General features: G+C 40.6%; 1 protein-coding gene across 2 annotated transcripts in view; it reads right to left on the minus strand.

Moving 5' to 3' along the window:
- Nucleotides 1-317: 317 nt before the first annotated feature.
- Nucleotides 318-18,231, minus strand: part of LOC128255609 (Krueppel-like factor luna) — a 39,819-nt gene continuing 21,905 nt past the window's right edge. For both annotated transcript variants that reach the window (XM_052985312.1, XM_052985311.1), the window contains 2 exons: nt 2,591-3,502; nt 318-1,621 (listed from right to left, as the gene is read on the minus strand). In XM_052985312.1, the coding sequence (XP_052841272.1) occupies nt 1,449-1,621; nt 2,591-3,502 (1,085 nt within the window). In that variant the 3' untranslated portion in view covers nt 318-1,448. The remainder of the gene's footprint in view (nt 1,622-2,590; nt 3,503-18,231) is intronic.

Consider the following 18,231-nt stretch of genomic DNA (forward strand, 5'->3'; position numbering starts at 1 on the left):
ACAAACGACGACAATGCTCCCCTGGACAATTGCAATTGGCGGGGAGTGCGTGCCGTGCCACAAAAGCCAGAGCCAGATTCAGAGCCAGAGTCAGAGCCAAAGCAAAAGGCGGCCGGCAGTCGCTGACAACTTGCCACACATCTCAGTGCTGGCGAATCGGTGATCGGGGGGGGAGGATCGGGAACCCCGGGGGCACACTTGTGGGTTAACGTTTGGCCGCAGCCCCATTGTGCGCCAATTGATTTTTCATTCAAATGAAAATGCTCCGCGGATTTGGCCAGCTATCCCGTAATGAGCACGGCCAAGGCTTCGTTTGGTACAAAAAAGTATTCGCTTTTCTTTTATTTCTCAAAAAATAATACAATTTGTTTTGCTTTTGTGTGTTGTGTTTTGTTTTGTTGTGTTTGTCTGTGAGTGTGCTAAAATCTATGATGACAGTTGGTATGAGGCAAATTGCTTTCGGGGTTCGCCAGGGAATACAGTGCGTTCCGTAGCTATAAGGCAGTTTTAAATGTATACATAGGTATCTCTACTGAGTAATACCAGAATTTCTTTGAGTGTTAACATTCTTATAATGCTAAAGGGTGTTTAAAGAACTGCAATTAAGTATATTCTTAAAAAAAATAGTTTTTAGTAAATTGTAAAAAAGATTATGTTTTTATTTCCAATATTTCAAAGGTATAAAATGATCTACGTAATGTAAGTTATATAAAAAAGTCAGTTTTAGTTTCATATGTCTAGCCAATCAACACTTTCCTTGCCGATCCCCTTTTTTTCAAAATCCTCATCAACTATCACATCATATGCGTATAGTACAAAATGTTTTAAATAACCTACAGATGAGAGAATTTCTATATATATTTATATAAATATTGCTTTGCTTGGCTCTTCCGGTTGTTTTGCCTCTTTCGTATGGTTTTTGTATAAAATTTTCTACTTAATAACCAATAAAAATTTTATCTAAAATTAGTTAAATTTCTTCTTACCGAACTAGGCTGTAAATGTTTATCTAGATCTATGTACACGCAAATTGCTAGCACCAATCCAAAACTATCTGTATGTATATGTATATTTAACTATGCAGATATTTCTATGTGTAGTAGGTTAAAATCCACTTTGTTAACTTGGCTTCTGAAGGCAATTGTCTCTGGGCTTAAAATGTGAAAAATTTTACAAATCTTTCCGCCCTGTAACTACAGTTTAACTACGTCTATGTTGGGCTTTGAGCCCCCTTAAGGTCTAAATTGAGCTACTTAAGCGACATGGAATATCTGGTCTCCGTAAATGATCAATGGAAGTGGTTCGAGTGCATATAAATAATCAAGAGCTGCTCCCCGCAGCATCTCAGATGAGTATTCTCGGATATGAGTTCGAGTTGGAGTTCGAGTACGATGACGAGTACTCGGATTAGTACGAGTATGTATGGCCAGACGGGCAGTTCCAAGTCCTCAGTGGCGGCGCATGTGCAGCGACAGGTGGTCCGAGCGGCTGAAGCTGCGGGTGCACAGCTGGCAGCGGAAGGGCTTTACGCCCGTGTGCTTCCGGTAGTGCCGAGTCAGCTCATCGGAGCGGGCGAAGCGCCAGATGCAGCCCTCCCACGTGCACACGTACGGCTTTTCACCTGCAAAAGATTGGATGTTTTCCGGTTAGTTTGGTTAAAACAAATAGTTTGTCCTTTTGATTTGTCTTTTGTCTATTTGATTGAAAAAAGTGTACCTTTACTTTGGATGACACAAAAATTTTGAGAAAAACCACAAAATATATCCTTTAAAGGGGCCATAGCCAATTAAAAGGCTCAATGTTTATAAATCGACTTAAGGGACCATACTAGTGTAGTACTACCAAAATCGATTTTACGCTTTCTCGATAGTTTTTGTAAGTTGATGCATAATAACTCAACGAGAAATTAATCGATCGAATTGAAAATGAGTGTACTTTAATATATTTACTAATGATTGGTTAAAAATTGTAAAATTGGTATTAAGAAACGAACATTTCTTGTACCCCAACAAAAGACACCATGTACTCCTTTTTACTTTATGATATTTTTCAAAAATTGTGGGTTATTGTAAGGAAACACCTCACCTTTAACAAAATTGTTGAAGTTTTTGGTTTAAGATACAAATGAGTAGTAAATGAGTAGTAGTAGGATTCGAAATCATGTCAGTAGTTGGGCCTTTTTTTCGGGAACTCCGAGAACAGCACATAACTTCGTTAGTTTTCAAAGTTGTTGTAAAAAAGGAAACTTTAAAAAAAACCCACAAAATACATATAAATCGGTACATTTTTCATCGGTATTTTGGTAAAGCCCCTTAATTCTTATAATTATGATGAATAACTTAAAAACATACTTTTTTTATTATGCCTTCGATACTTAACGACAAAAAAAACATCTATGACAAAAATGTTTATTGCAAAGACATAAACTGTTTTCTCGGTAGTCTGTGCCACCGATGAAAATGATAAAAGACTGACATAGGATTTCTATAGCACACATGAGATCAGCATTCTTGTTACTATTAATTGCATAAAGTTATGCTTGATAAGCGTGAAAAAATGCTTGACTAAAATAAAATCAACTGCATCTCACCTGTGTGCGTACGCTTGTGAGCCTTGAGGTGCGAACTCTTCGTGTACACCTTGTCGCATCCTTCGGTGTCGCACTTGTGTACCTTGCGGTTCTTGGAGAGATCATTGTAGCCGCCGTTGGCCGTCGAGTCGGATGACGATCGTCCGAAGGCGGAGCCACCGCCACCGCCAAAGTTAATCCCACTGAAACTGCTGCTGTCCTTGCGCGTCGCCCCCAGAGCCATGCCTCCGAAGGCGGGATTGAGGGCGGCATGTGGTGACCCCGAGCCGGCGTAGCTCTTCCAGCTGGGCGAGGAGGAGGAGCAGCCGCCCGAGGCCAAGGACTTGCTGGATGCGCCCGAGGGCGAGGACTTCCTCGCGGCCTGGCCATCTCCGAACTTGTAGGGGTTCTTGAACAGGCTCAGCAGCGAGAACTTGCGGTCGTAGTCCTGCATGCTGTTCGCCGCCGATCCTGCGCCGCTGCTGCCGCTGTTGCTGCCGTTGTTGTAGCTGCAGCTGTTGTTGTTGTCCTCATGCTTACCGCCGACACTGCCATTGCCACTGCCATTGCCGCTACCGCTACCGCTGCCACTGCCGTTGCCGCTGATCCGTCGATAGGTGAAAAAGAATGGCGAGGCCGCAAAGAACGGCGAGAATGGCAACTTGGACACACCGGAGGCATAAAGTTGTTGCTGCTGCGTCGACTGATGCTGTTGCAGCTGGTGCTGCTGCTGCAGCTGCTGATGTTGCTGGCGGGCAAAGGCCCCCAACGATGCGGCACCAGCTGAGCCCGCTCCAAAGGCCGAGGACGAGCCCGAGCCGGAGGATCCACATCCACCCAGCTTGCCATTGCTGTAGCCAGCCGCCTTGGTGGCCGACGAGGATTTACAGCTGCCAGAGCCGCCGCTGCTGCTGCTTCCATGCGAAGTGCTCGCTGCAAGAGGGGAAGACACAGAGACGGTTAGGAAAGCCAATTGTGATTCGGTTAACAAAATGGCCAAAATGGTGGGGCCACTTTATGGCCGCCAATGCCTAATGAGCATCGTAAATGAACCGCAAACTGAGCCAAACTACCAGCCTAAAACAAGGCAGGCCAAAACTAATTTAATAAGCCGAAGATTTCGATACCCTTGGCAACAGTCTTTTATTTGGAAAGTAAAGAAGCTTATGAGTTAAGAGTTATGCCAATGTATAAGAAGATTCCATGTTTTGAGTCTGATATATAAACGTTTTGCTGCAATACGAACAAATAAACCCATTAATTGAATTGACTTAAATATTAATAACTTAAAATAAATTTGCTTTTGATGTTTTTGATTTTCAAAAACTAAATGAGAGTTTCCTTTGCAGAGTATGCTTGTTAAAGATCATGGAAACAGCCGGCCGGGAACACTTCGGCTTGTCAGTCGAGAGTCTTTACACAATTTCCTAATTTCGTTCGACCGCCTCATTGCATCAAAAACGTTTGCATGTCGCGTATTTTATGGTCGGCAGACAGCGCCGACGAACGGACGGATATTCCAAGACTCCAAGTCTCCAAGACTCCAAGTCTCGAAGACGCGGATTCCGATTCAGACGGACAGCGAATCCGTGCAGTCGTGATCCATTTAACCTGTACTCTGGGCTCCAGACGACGACTACGACTGCCACTTTCGGCTGCCAGTTGCAGTTGCATTTGCAGTTCCAGTTGCAGTTGCAGTTGGGACAAGTGTGTCGATTTTGGCGCCCGCGACATCAACATCAATTGCCAGCCAAACTGCAGCTGCTGCCGTTAGCCAAGAGCCCGCAGCCCCACCTGCCCCCCATTTTGAAGGGTGCTCCACTCCGCTCCGCTGAGCAAACCGAATTCGCTGGGAAGTTTGCTCAAGCTTGCCACTTGTCTTGGCTACCTTCTTTACTGCATTATTTGGACTAGGATTCTCTGGCTTCTTTACTTTCTTATTTACCTTAAAAATTATTAATACAACTTAATATTAACATTGGCAATCGATTTGGAATATAGCTAAAAGTAGCTTAATTACGAAAAATATAAGTTTTTCTCACTAATTACCTACTAATATATCCGATAAAAAGGTCAAGAGATTGAGTGATAATTACTGTGTGATAAATATTATTTATAAGCAAGTTTGTTGGTTTTACTCCTCTGATTTGAATGCCAATTAAAAAAACCCAATGTTTTTGTTTAATATAACATAATGTGCAAATACACTTAAATATGACAAGTTACTGAATTCATCGTCAGTGGGTGAAATAAAAATCTAGCAGGAGGTATTTTATGTTCCCAATAAGTAATTGAGAAACTCATATAAAGCTTTCAAAAACAATTATATATTTTTGTGGTCATCATAAAGTTTGCCTGAAACTAAACACCTAAAATTTGACAAATTAAAACCGTAGTACATGTTGAATAAGTATTTAACATTTATTCCCGTTACCCTGCAAGCCGCCCGCGATTTTTCGCCCGCTAAGCACATTCAATTTTCACTCTTCTTGGCGTTGCAACTCGTTTGTCAGAGTCGAAAACAAAAGCCAAGCGAAAGGGGACAGAGGCGAACCGTACAAGTGACCCAGGCTTAAGTGCTTTGTCAAGCCTGCAAACTCCACATGACCGAGGGCCACGGCAACCAGACCATCCGAACCGGGCTTAGACCAAGACTGCGACTGACCGGCGGAGCAGAGAATGGTCCGCTGGTCCGCTGGTCCGCTGGTTTCTTGGCCTCAAGTGCCTCAAGTGCGTTTGCGACTGTCTGAACATGTGTGCCCTGGCTTGATGCATTTGTAATTTCCATGCCAGCAAGCGTTTTGTTTCACCAGCACCGGGTTATAGTGCCCAAGGTAGCAGACGGAGGTTGCAGACTTACAGTGGTACTTCTTGAAGTAAAACCTCCGTCCCCCACTCACAGAATATATGTTAGAAGCCCTTACAGTTGTGTAATTCCATTTTATGCATTTTTTTTTTAGAAAACATGTACTAGTTGTTTACGATAAAAACTTTTAGAGCGAAATAAAAGCGTTTTAACTATCCTAATCTTAACTAGCTAGCTAAAGTACTTTATTACCTATTTAAAAGCAAATGTCTTACAAGAAATACATTTAGGTCGTTTATAAAAAAAACCTTCGATGTTAGAAAGTTCAAAAATAGTTCGACTCAAAGGGTAATTGTTCAAATGTGCATTGTTTAGAGTTATTTTAGAATATATATTCCTTTGGTTCGTACAATTTGAAACATACTTCTGCCCTTAAACTTATTTAAAAAAATTGTAAATTTTGAACTTAGATGGCCCTATTGAATTTAAGAAACTTATTAGCAAATAATCTGTTTCAATTTACAGAGACTGTGCCTTGGGGAGGCTGTAGTGGCAGATGTTGGACTGTAGTTTTCGAGGGAGGCAGGTAAAGTAAGCCCCGGGTTGAGGTCCGTTAGCCCGGGCAGGCGCGTTATTAAAATTGATGGCATTTAATTGAACTGGCCATCAACGTCAGCCCACAGTGCTGTTTGCTGTTGCTGTTGCTGTTGCTGTTTCTGTGTCTTTTCCGCTTGCCCCATTTGCAATTGCTAGAAAGGGAAGTCCAGCAGCAATGGTACTGAGTACTGAGGATCGGATGGGATGAGAATGGGTATGGGTATGGGAATGGGAATGGAGTGGAGTGGAGAGAAGGGAGCTGGATACTGGACGCTACGATGGCGTATGCTAATGCGCATTATGTGGCAACTCTCCGGCTGTCATATATTTCTCGTCTCCCAAATGGCCATTCTCCTGTCCAAATACGAGTGAGTATATCCGCATGTTTGTGTGTGTGTGTGTGTGTGTGTGTAATCACCGCTTTTACCGAAATGCACACGCTGACTTCATATTTCTGCCAATTTGGCTTTGGCAACGGGCTACAGGCCACAGCCAGCAAACCCAAAACTCCAAACCCCAAACTCTGAGCTCCAAACACCGACCACCAAACACCGGGCGACCCAGAGATTTGAAATCACACTTGTGCCTATTGCCAAAGTGGTGCAATAAAAAAAGTGAATGTTGCCCCCAAGTGGCACCCGGCAGATCCGATCCGATGCGATGCGATGCGATGCGATGTTATATAGACAGGCTCCTCCATCTCGGGCTCCTTTGGCGCGTCTTCAAATGGTCGTCGCTGTGGCCATAAACTGCTCATTTGACTTAGCTAGATTTACGTTGAGCAGCCAGCAACCAGCAGCCCCTTCCCCTTTTTCATCCAACCATCCAGCCCCTGCCACTCCCCCTTTCCCGCCCCTCGGTTAGTGTGCGTAGTCGAACGTGCCGCCCCAGTCGCAGTCGGTGATAATTATGATGAGGCCAGATCGTCCCCAGACCAAGCCAAGAAAAGCAGTCATCGCCAGAGAGAGGGAACCGTGGTGATAGGTAGCTGGGTAAAGGGATACCTTCAAGTCCTAGTTTTAGAGAAGTATAACTATAGGTGACTAGCTGCATTTATCAAATATATACCAGTTAAAAACGTTTCATAATTTTATGTCTAAAGGCATGAGCAACAAAACAAAATGTTAAGGCAAATCCTACGACTCTAAATTTGACAAGTTTTTTATATTTTTTTTTTGCTAACGATCTTTAAAATAATCATAAAATAACTTAACAATTTAAATCATAAATAAGATAAAAGGAAAAATGAAGATCCCCTAATTTACACTATTCCTTTATATTTATATTCCTTTTACTACAAAATAAACATTAAATATAATAATTATATTTATAAAATAGTTCATTTTATTTTTAACTTATAGCAGTGAAGATAATTAAGTGTTGTGGAATGGGCTTAAAATAATTAAAATCATTTGTACAACGTACGAAATCATTAAACTCATTTAACCAAGGTTCTTTTTGGTTTAAAATTTAAATACTGTGCAAACAACTCTGAATGCAGAATTAAAAGTAAATAAGATAAATTATGAATTGGGCAGTCCCACAAGTCCTTAATAACTAATTAAGCTGACTTGATTGACTTTTAGACTTTTTTTAAAAGATTTAATTTGGAAAATAAAATAAACTTAGTTCTTGTTAGATTATTTCCAATCAGATTCGGCAACGTGACCTGCGACAACTTTTTTTGGCCCACTGTGCAGCGCTGTTTGTGCTATGTGCAATGCGGATCTCGCACCAAATGCGACTGCAAAACTTGCAACTTTAGAAATGAGAAGCAGACGCGGCCGGCGGAGAGAGAGAAAAACCCAAGCGAACAATAAATTACAAAAACAGTTGATAGGGTTTAATGTGCACTTGGTGTGCGATTGGTTATAATTGACAGTTCGCTTGGCTGGCTTGGGCAGCGCAGCTCAACTTGGCTCCAAGTCCGATTCCGGGCCCAACTTAGCGACGTGCTTGGCCAAGCACCACCGAGGCACCGAAGTACCGAAGCACCAGCACCTAGCCACCAGAAGGCACCACCGAGCACCACCGAACACCACCGAACACCACCGAACACCACCGAACACCACCGGGCATCATAGCCATCATGTGTTACGTTTCTAGCCACTTTAATTGCCAGGCGAGCTTACGTTGATTTACTAGTTGATTTTTATATGAAACTGTCGTATTTAAGTTATAATTATGAAACAACATGGCTGCGTATCCGTGTCTGTGTCTTTTGGATTCTGCAATTTTCACACATGAACCGTTTGCTTTCTGGGCCACATCATTTGACCAGCTTTGACTCCGATACGTTTTGGCCCACCGACGAGTCACATTGGATTTATGGCATTGCGCATACGCCGTGGGGGCAGCCATCGGTTGAAATCGCCACTAGACTCTATTCACTATAACATACACATATACCCTCCGTTCGGCCGCAGCTCTGGCTTTTTGTTTCAGCCATTTTTCACACTCTGCGGGCGTCTTTTGAACCTTGAAATAAAAGTTTTCCCACACTACACACTGCAAAACATTTCGATTTTCCTTTTGGCGGCTGCCCCGCCGCCTCACCTCCAGTCTTACCTTAGACTTACCGTACCTGCTGCCTGCCCGGCTAATCCAGCGCCCGATTCCCAGCCAGCCCAAAATGGTAACAGACGTAGACTCTGTGGCAGCAGGGAAAAAACTAATGAGCAACAACACAGCGAATGCAAACTGCACCTGCCAAAGAGAGCCACAGCCAAGGAGCCAAAAAAAAAGGCCAGAAAAGTCAAAACCGAAGATACAATGGTGAACAGGGAATGCCCTTTAGATAAGGCGCCCTGCAAAACGATTATTATAAGCTGACTTGTTCCCCATCAGTTAAGCTTTTGTGGTATACTAACAAATTAACGGTTTATTAACCTAAACCTTTGGTTTTTGTACACTTAAAAATCACAATGAATCAACAAAACTTATTTTAAAATATAAATATAATTAATAGATGTTGAAATAACTTCAGGAATACTGTTAAGAGTTTGATTAAATAAGTCATTTTTGTCACTTTAAATTGAAGAAATAAATAATAAAATAATTTTATACCAAAATTGTTAATAAATAATAATAATAATAATAATAGGTTCTTGAACAAAAAAATAAAAAACAAAACAAACAACTCTATTAATTAAAAAAAAAAAAAAACAAAAACAAATTCATAGTGGTTTGTACAGTGATTAAATTTGTAATTGATTAAGAAAAAAATTTATTTATGATTTTGTAATGATAGGTAAATTCGGAATACCCCAAGTATTTTGATAAAAATAATTTTTTTCTGCGTTTTTTCACAAACGTATCTTGCTGAATGCGACCTAAAAGTTAATATTTAAATACATATCATATCTGGTATGCCTTCCATCCCCTAAGGGTATTTTCAGCCAGCGAGGGCAGCCCACAAGAAAATCAGCAAACAGCATCGCCAAGACGTTGGCGGCGCTTCGTTAGCGGCTGCCGTTGCTCCCTCTCCCGGTCTTCAGTTCAAGATAACCCCCCATCCAATCCAATCCAAGCCCCTTATCCTACTACCTCCCACAGGTTTTTTTTTTGTTTTTGTTGATTTGTTTTTTATGAGCAAATTGTGCAAATATCTAAGAGCAACGGCAGAAAAACGTTGACAACTAGATAAATTTAAATGAATTTCTGAGACTCATAAGCTGACAGCGAAATGGTCGATCAGAGTCATGTGTTTAGGGGCATGCCTCGCATGGAGTTCTTGATCAAAAGGCGGTAGCAGAAAGCCAGCAAAAAGCGGACATTTAATTGTTTTTGCTACCAATTATGTATTTGTCAAGTTAATTGGTATGTCAACGCAACTAGTTTTTAGAGCGCGCTCCGTCGCAGCTGAGCTCCATCTCTTCTGTTTAGCTGGCTAGCTGGCTATCTGGCTAACTGCCTAACTGGCCGACTGGCCAACTGGAGTCATCAAAGCTGACCACCGCCGGCGGAGCAAACGCCTGACGCATTGTCAATAAGCTGGCGACGACACACGGACATGGCCGAAGATACAAAAGCAATGCCAATCATGCAGGCATTTTACACCAAGCCCCCAGACCGAGCCAAAAAGCCAAAGAGACAAGATCCCAGAGCTTCAAAGGCACGCAAAGAAAAAGCCATGTACAACCTTATGAATTTTTATAAAGTGCGCTGCAAAAAAAAAACAGTTAATGTCCTTTTAGGTTGATATCAAAATCAATTCCATAACAAACATACGTAAGACTAAAATTATTTTTAAAACATTACAATGCAAAATTGAAAAATATTCAGTTTTAAAAACATAAATATTTTTTAAAGGAAAGAAATATGATTTACACTCGTAAGAATTTTTCTGAGTGCAGGACACTGCGAAGGTGTGAAATAGCTGGCCTGCCTGCAACCCAAAACCGGACCCGTTTCAGGCAGCTTCGCTTGTCGCCATTGATTGTCAGCGCGTGTTCTCTCTCCTGGCGTAGATGGATGGATGTATGGATGGATGGATGGATGGATGGTTGGTTGGCTAGGTGGATAGGTGGATGGCTGGATAGCTGGATGGATGGTCAAGTTGGGAGCTGGATCAAGGAGTTGCAAGCTGTAAGGCCCCTTCTTTGACTTATCGCCCGATCTCTGAGTGCTTAACAAATGCTTTGCGCTAATGACAATTTTGTTATACATTTTATGCATGCACAGACACAAGCAGATCGCGCGCGCATGGCGTATACGCAATGTCCGTGTCGATGTCCGTTTGTCCATTTGTCCGTCTGTCCGTTTGTCCGATGTCCGTATGCCGATCACGATGATGACGATCGCCAATGCGATAATGACGATTATTCCGATGGTAATGATGATGGCGTGGATGCGTGTGCGATAACGCGACGGCAGCCGATGTCGATGGACAAGCCGATAAATAAATTTATGCACAAACCAGACGAGGCGTAAAATGCGCAATTTGATTTAATGCCTATATATGTGTGCGTGTCCCGCCATGGTGTCAGTGTGTGTGTGTGTGTGTGAGTGCGAGTGTGGGTATGTGCGCAATGATAATCGATTTATGGTGTGTGAAGTTTGTTTCCTTTGCGTTTGCATTTTTTTCCCGCCGCGATTCTGTTTTTCCCCTTGGCTTTTTCGTTTTTTGTGTCATTGCTAATTGTGTACAAATATGGACAAAAGCGTGGACACGGCCGCGAAGGCGAAGGCTTTCTAAATGGCCAGTAAGTAGGCAGAGTCGCTCTCGGCCATCGGACATCGCCAGTTGGTAGTTGCAAGTTGCTAGTTGCTAGTGGCTAGTTGCAAGTTGGCAATCGACTAACAGTCGGCTAACAGGCGCTTTAAAATGCCTGCGAGAAATAATTTATGCATTTCTTTGTCCGCCGGCTGAGATAAACAGCGGCAAAGCAGTTTAAGTGGTTTTTTTTTACGGCTGCACTGCGTCGGCACAACTATATATGAAACTCTATGGCCGGAGAATTCTGATTGGGCTTGGATACTGCGATCGGGCGAGGGCATTAAACGATCATTTTATGCAGCATTTCATTGATTTATTGATGCGCATACGTAATCGATGGGCTGGCAGGCGAGGACTTAATGCGAGTCTTACTCAAAATATCTCTATAAAAGCTATCGACACGTGTGTGCTTTATGTGGGAATGGCTGAGAAAGTGGAAAAATGATTTATTTCTGAACAGCGTGTAACTGTCTTTTATACAGGAATGTATGTCCAAGGAAAATCAAATATCCCATTTTGTTTAATTTGTTTTATTAAGCAGCGGAAAGAATTAAAATATTTGTTTTCCAAAAGGAATATATAAGTAAATATCGATATCGAGAGCATAAAGCAGTACAAAACACATAAACGATAGCTCTAAAGTTATCTCTACTAAGACCTCTTTTTTTGGTACTTTATATGAACTCTCATGATGATTGATGTGCACCGAATACAGGCCAAGTCCATTAGGTAGCCGCTTAATAAGTTTAACAGCGAATAAACCAAGTTTACGAGATTAATTAATGTTATTTATCTAAAAATTAGCACCCCGCAATCACTCCAGCCATTATCTGAGGATTGATCGATTGTGCAGTTAAGCACCGACTTTTACAACCCCCTAAATCACCAAATGGACCTCGGCCCGATCCTCGCCAGGCGGCCCGAATCTTTTTGGAAGGCTCTTTCCGACTTTTAGCCGGAGTTGCCGCTGGGATAATTGGATCGCCGAGCTCCCAGCTTTTTGGGGCTGGCGACTGAGTTTGGTTTGGTGAGCGGTAATTGCCGCGTGTTAATTTAAACAAATGTCTGGGATTGCACATTTAATGTGAAAATGAAGAAACATTGCGCCGTGTGTGTGTGTGTGTTTGTGTCTGTATGAGAGTGTGTTTATGTGCTTACGGCTTGCCCCCAAACGAGCGTCTAGTTAACTTGGCCAGTATTACACAATAAAAAAATATATTGTACATTTATAAAAATAAACACTAAAACAGCAGTAAAAATTGCGAGTACTTATCTAAGCCAGGAAGAAGCAATCAAAAATTATGAGATATATAACACATCTGGGAAATTGATATTTCTTAAAATAAAAGTTTATGGCCTTTTATGTGGCGTATCATTGGCTTTGGTTGTTTTTACAGGTTGAAAGAAACATATTAAATACTAAACTGCAGAACATTATTTAAGACATTTTTTTTTTAAGCATTTTTATCCACATTACATTTTATGTTTAAATATTTATATGGAGTATTATTAGTTTTTGGTTGTTTATATATGTTAGCTGAAAAAATTTAAATACCAAACTGCAGAACTAATTTATAAAATAATTGTTTTTTATTAAAATAAGCAAATAAAAATACACATATTCGTATTTTAACTATTTCGAATTAACTATTTTAATCTCATTTTAAGCACTCGTATCCAAATTAAATTTTGTTTTCATTTCGGCCAACATTTTTCTTGCTGTGCAGCACGCTGGTTAGGTGGAGCGAGTGAAATAAATGATCCCAGCTTCATGTTTAATTTATTTGAAAGTTAACACACATATAACAACGGCAACAACAACGTCGCTAGGCAAAAGCTGAATAAGAAGAAGACGAGGCCGGTGACTGTAAAACAGTAAAACGCAAAAACAACAAGAACAACAAAAATTAAAAAAAAAAAATAAAAACAAAACGTAGACACAAGGTGGAGATGCCTGGACGTTTGTTGGCCATTTGGCTGGAGAGCACGGCATTAATGCGTCGTAATCACACTAAGCAGACATTAAATGCGTTTTCGCTGTTTGAGCACCACCACAGCAGCAGCACCACCGCTGAAGATCCGAAGCACCACAGCACCACAAAAAACCAGACGACTAGCCAGGCGAAAAGGAGCTACAACATTTTCTTGTTCCAGCGCCTAAATGATTGATAAAATAATTGCTTGCACGTGATGCTAGAGAGGGAGAGAGAGATAGGGAACGAGAAATAGAGAGGTGAAAAGAGAAAGGCCTCGCCTCACGCAATTCCAATTCCTCTGGCTACAAGTCCAAGTGTCAACCGAAGGCCTGGGAATCCCAGGAACCTTCCCAAAACACCCAAAAACAAGTACAGGAACACAGTGTCTGAGATCCGAAATTCAAAACACCTTTAGAGATCAATTAATCTTAGTAGTTGTATTTGTTGTAATGTCACAGAAGGTATGATAGGTGTTCGGGCAACATAAAGGTTTATTTGCAACACTTAAATCTATACTAAGAAAATTTGTGTTAATTTATATTTCATTAACTACCAAAAATAAAGTACATGTTCATCTCTACCAACTTTTTTGACTTAAAAAAGTCCACTAAAGGCTCAAATAATATCCGACATAAAGAGAAAGGAGCTGGAGCTGACCCATGAACCAAATAAACTAAAATCTGTTCACAAGTACACTTTCTATGTGCAAATTGGAAATTAATTGAACTTTGACTTTCGTACTTTTATCGTACTATTCTAACAACACTAGTACATAAATATTCTAGCCCATCATATTAATAAATATTCTAGTTTTAAGATGACAATTAACGTTTACAGTCTGTTAAGGTCTTAATGTTCTAAAAGCAATAATACCCTCTGCAAATGTACAACTATAGATATTTATATTTGATGGTAATTTTGATATTTCAAAAACACCAGTAAATAAATATTCAAGCCCATAAAATGAAGAAATATTCTTTTTTAAAGATGACAATTAAAGTTTACAGTCTGCTGCAGACTTCACATTCTAAAAGTAATAATACCCCCTGCAATATTCAGCCCCGTCAATCAGCGGTAGAACCAAAAGCTTCCCAAAACTAAAGCAATCCCAATGCAAGAGTCAGTCCAAATACACCGAAAAAAGCATTGCAAATCTAACGAATTATAACGTGGGAAACTAACTGAGAGACACCCCAAAGAGGGAGACGGAAAGTGAGTGAGGGAGAAGGCACAAATTGCCGCAGTTAACGGTTCCTGTTTCATCGCAAATTTGGCGGCTGAAAACAGAAATAGAAAAACGGAAAACCCCGAACCAAACGAAGAAAAAATACAGAAACAGAAACTGAAAGACAAGCGCCTGAATGAAGCTTCCAAAAGGCAACAGTGAACGGGCGACACTAGCCTGGTGTACGGTGGATCGAGGACATGGAAAGGTCTAGTCCTATTCATAAATTTTGTGCTTAAGACTTTGGAAAACAAATATGAAATCTGTAAAAAAAATGTTGAGGAAACTTATATAATACTTATTTTAAATTTAAGGCAATGATCGCGGGTCATGAGAAAATTAAATTGAGACATTTGTTATTAACAGATTTTTTCTGAATGGGATCACAAATGTATTGGACTCACTTACACAAGCAAACCTGAATTTCCACTACGGCCTTAAAATTCTCAAGGTGTTCTGGCATTTCTTTTATAATGTCTTTGGTGTTCATTTAAATTTTAATTCTTTGTTAAACTTATTTAAATTTTTTTACCATAAACCTTGTTGTTTTTAAAAGTAATTAACAAGAAACCCAAGCTTTTATTATTTATATGAACAACAAAATATTCATTGAAAATAAAGCTACTTACGGCTTATTAACTAAGCAGCATGACGCTTTCTGATCCAACGCTTCAAGATCAGATACTGATTATTCAGACTTTAACATTTTATTCACCATTATCCTCTTAACAGATTGATTTAAGTAGTACCTTTGCACCACTGTGCTTTAGATCTTTGGCAATGCCAAAACGACTGCTCCACGACAAGTGGCCCCCCGCACGGTTCTGCCCGCCCACTCGTGCGCCACATTATTTCATGCAAAATCATGCCATGGGAACCACGACCCAGCGATGCTCCACGAGCAGTCATCCTACCGTCCTCCCATCGCCTCCCATCGCTACCCTAGCCCCTCCGAAGCCCAATGCATGAGGCAGCAAGCAGTCTAGAACTATTACCCCAGTCCCTGGCCATGGGACAGCATCCGACTGCAACTAATGCACAATCATCGCAGATTATTTCATTTAATGTCAATACAAAACCAGCAAGAAGCCATCGCAGTCAGCCTGCGCTGCAGTTTCTCCTTCTTTGTTTCTATGCACTGAGAAAAACTAATATTAAATATATGTGTCCAATTTTATAATTTTATTTTTAGTACTAAAAAATAAGCTTGTAATGCAAATAAAAAAGGTTTAAATATTAAGAGTCACAATTGCAATATTACATCAAATGCAAAACAATTTAAACAAAATATAATTTTTTTCTAACTTCTGAATCAGTAGGTCGATTCAATAATACTACATTTCTGACATTTAATTACAATTGAAAGAAAAACATTGTGTTATTGTTCAGTTTTTCTCCGTGCAGCGGTGACTCCGTTGCTGTTTCGACTGGCGACTATGGGTTGCCCGGGACCCGGGATCCTGGCGTGCATCGAAAGCTGAAAGTTTGACACTCCAATTCTCAATGCCGCTGGGCAAACAAATTGAGTGTAGAGCGCGGCAGGGGGCACTGAGGCGTTTTGCCCGTTAGTGTTTTGCAAACGAGTTTAAACTGCTGTTGACTTTTGAAAAGTTTAAGGGCCCGGGCCAGCAGTTAGCAGCGAGCTGGTGGCTTCGATCCGGTCAAAAGACAGGCGATCCCATAGCCAGTTCCAACTCCTCCGTTTGACCTTGCAAAATCGATGTTCAATGTTCGATTTCGGCACATTTTTGCTGGTTTCGCTTTATTTATGGCCTGGCCTGGCGATATTTATTTGAGACTGTCTCTATGCCCGATTCGATCGCATCCGTCATGCGCCATTTCAATGGTATTTGAAGTGTGCAATCAATTTTGGTTTTTGCGGTTTGAAAATAAAGCAACGCTTTGCATATTGGGAGCGAACAGGTGTGCGATTGGGATTTAGCGGATGACAGAAGATGGAAGATCTCCTGTGGCGGAAGTCATTGAAAGTGAGGCTTATGAGGGAGTTTGTCGATGAAGCTTTATTGATTATTATGAACCGTCAAAATAAAATAAGAAACGTATTTTAAATTTACTGAATGAAAATGTATACACTAACTTGGAGGTTGATTAAGATATCATCTAAAAATGTTGTTTATCTTAAAGACTGCAAACGTCTTTTAAAAGCTCAAATTTACACCGCTTTTATCCAACTTAATAACGGCTATATAAATCGCCTAGGATCCAATCTAAGGACTCCCATCTCCCACCGTTCCCACAGTCGACCGCAAAGTATTCATAAAATATCTCCCAGCTCCCTGCTGTCAGCTATCTTCCTGCAGTTATCAATTGCGCTAACAACCACCCACCGATGGTGCCGCTAAGGAGGCTAACAACCCAAGTAAAATATAAACCGAGCGGATATCTGGGCAATCTTTTAAATTAATTTGTTGTCACCAGTTTGTTGAAATAATCTGGCGAGCAAAACAAATGTTACCGCCAATCGAAGCCAGGTGGGTGGGCACCGGCACCAGCAGCAGCAGCAGCAACAACAACAACGGGCAGCGACACATGCCGGAGCTGCTGCAACTCGCAGCTCGGACCCAAAACTGCCCAACCCCAAAATTGTTCACCTGTCAAATCAGCGAGCTGCGATCTTTTATTGGTGGCAAGAGGCGAGCGCCAATTGTTGCTGGCCACAGTAAGCTGCAGCCGCAGCAGCAGCCGGAGCAGATTTATTTATTTAAGCGAGCCGAGCTGCGGTGCACCCAATTTCAAATGGTGCTGGCTATCCCAGACGTGCACTGCGAGAAACCGTTTGTGCAAGGTAAGAAACTAGGGACTTCATTTGGAAAAAAAAGTGTGAAGTAGGGATCTTGGTATCTTTGGAATAAAATTCTGACCGGAAATCGCCAACAATTTTTTTTGTGGTTAATATTTTCTTTAAGTTTTTAAAAGGATAGTTTAACTTTTTGAAGACACTCACAAATAAAAAATATTCCTAAAATATGAGATAATGTATGTATTTAACACTTCAAAAAGACACGTCAAAATCACATTTGAAATAGAACTACTGCCATTTCTTTGTCAGAGCACAGTAGATAGGGACAGTAGGAAAGATACCTAATTAGAATCATAGCAGAATTTCGCAAGCGGTATAAAGAAGCAAATATTTTTATATTTATATTTAATGCTTTAACTTGACAAGCTTAAGTCAAAAGCGGCAGTACAAAGAGACATGGCTTCAAATTCTCAAATGTTACGCAATTTTTCGACTTTATGAAGTAAATATATAAAAATGTATGCTTAAATTAACCATGCACTTCTTATCATGCCATACATTCGCAGATAGAATCAAATATTTTCCTATTTTATATTAAATACTTTAATATAGTGAGCTAAAGACCAAACTGTTGAAAGCCCAGTAGATAGGGACAGTAGGAAAGCGACAGAAGAAAGCCGAAACCCTTTCTAACTTGCGACTTTATGGATAAAATATATAAAAATGTATGCTTAAATAAACCAATAAACCGCAGATAGAATCAAATATTTTCCTATTTTATATTAAATACTTTAATACAGTGAGCTAAAGACCAAACTGTTGAAAGCCCAGTAGATAGGGACAGTAGGAAAGCGACAGAAGAAAGCCGAAACCCTTTCTAACTTGCGACTTTATGGATAAAATATATAAAAATGTATGCTTAAATAAACCAATAAACCACTTCCTATCGATGGTCAATTTCTTGAATTTTATTCACTTAATCACTGTCACAGCAGATTTTCCATGGTCTATAAGCTTTTAACAGCTTAAAGCGGAATAACGTGTGCTTAATTATATCTGGTGTTTCCGAAAAATTGTTT

Source organism: Drosophila gunungcola (genome assembly GCF_025200985.1).
Source record: "Drosophila gunungcola strain Sukarami chromosome 2R unlocalized genomic scaffold, Dgunungcola_SK_2 000011F, whole genome shotgun sequence".
NCBI lineage: Eukaryota > Metazoa > Arthropoda > Insecta > Diptera > Drosophilidae > Drosophila > Drosophila gunungcola.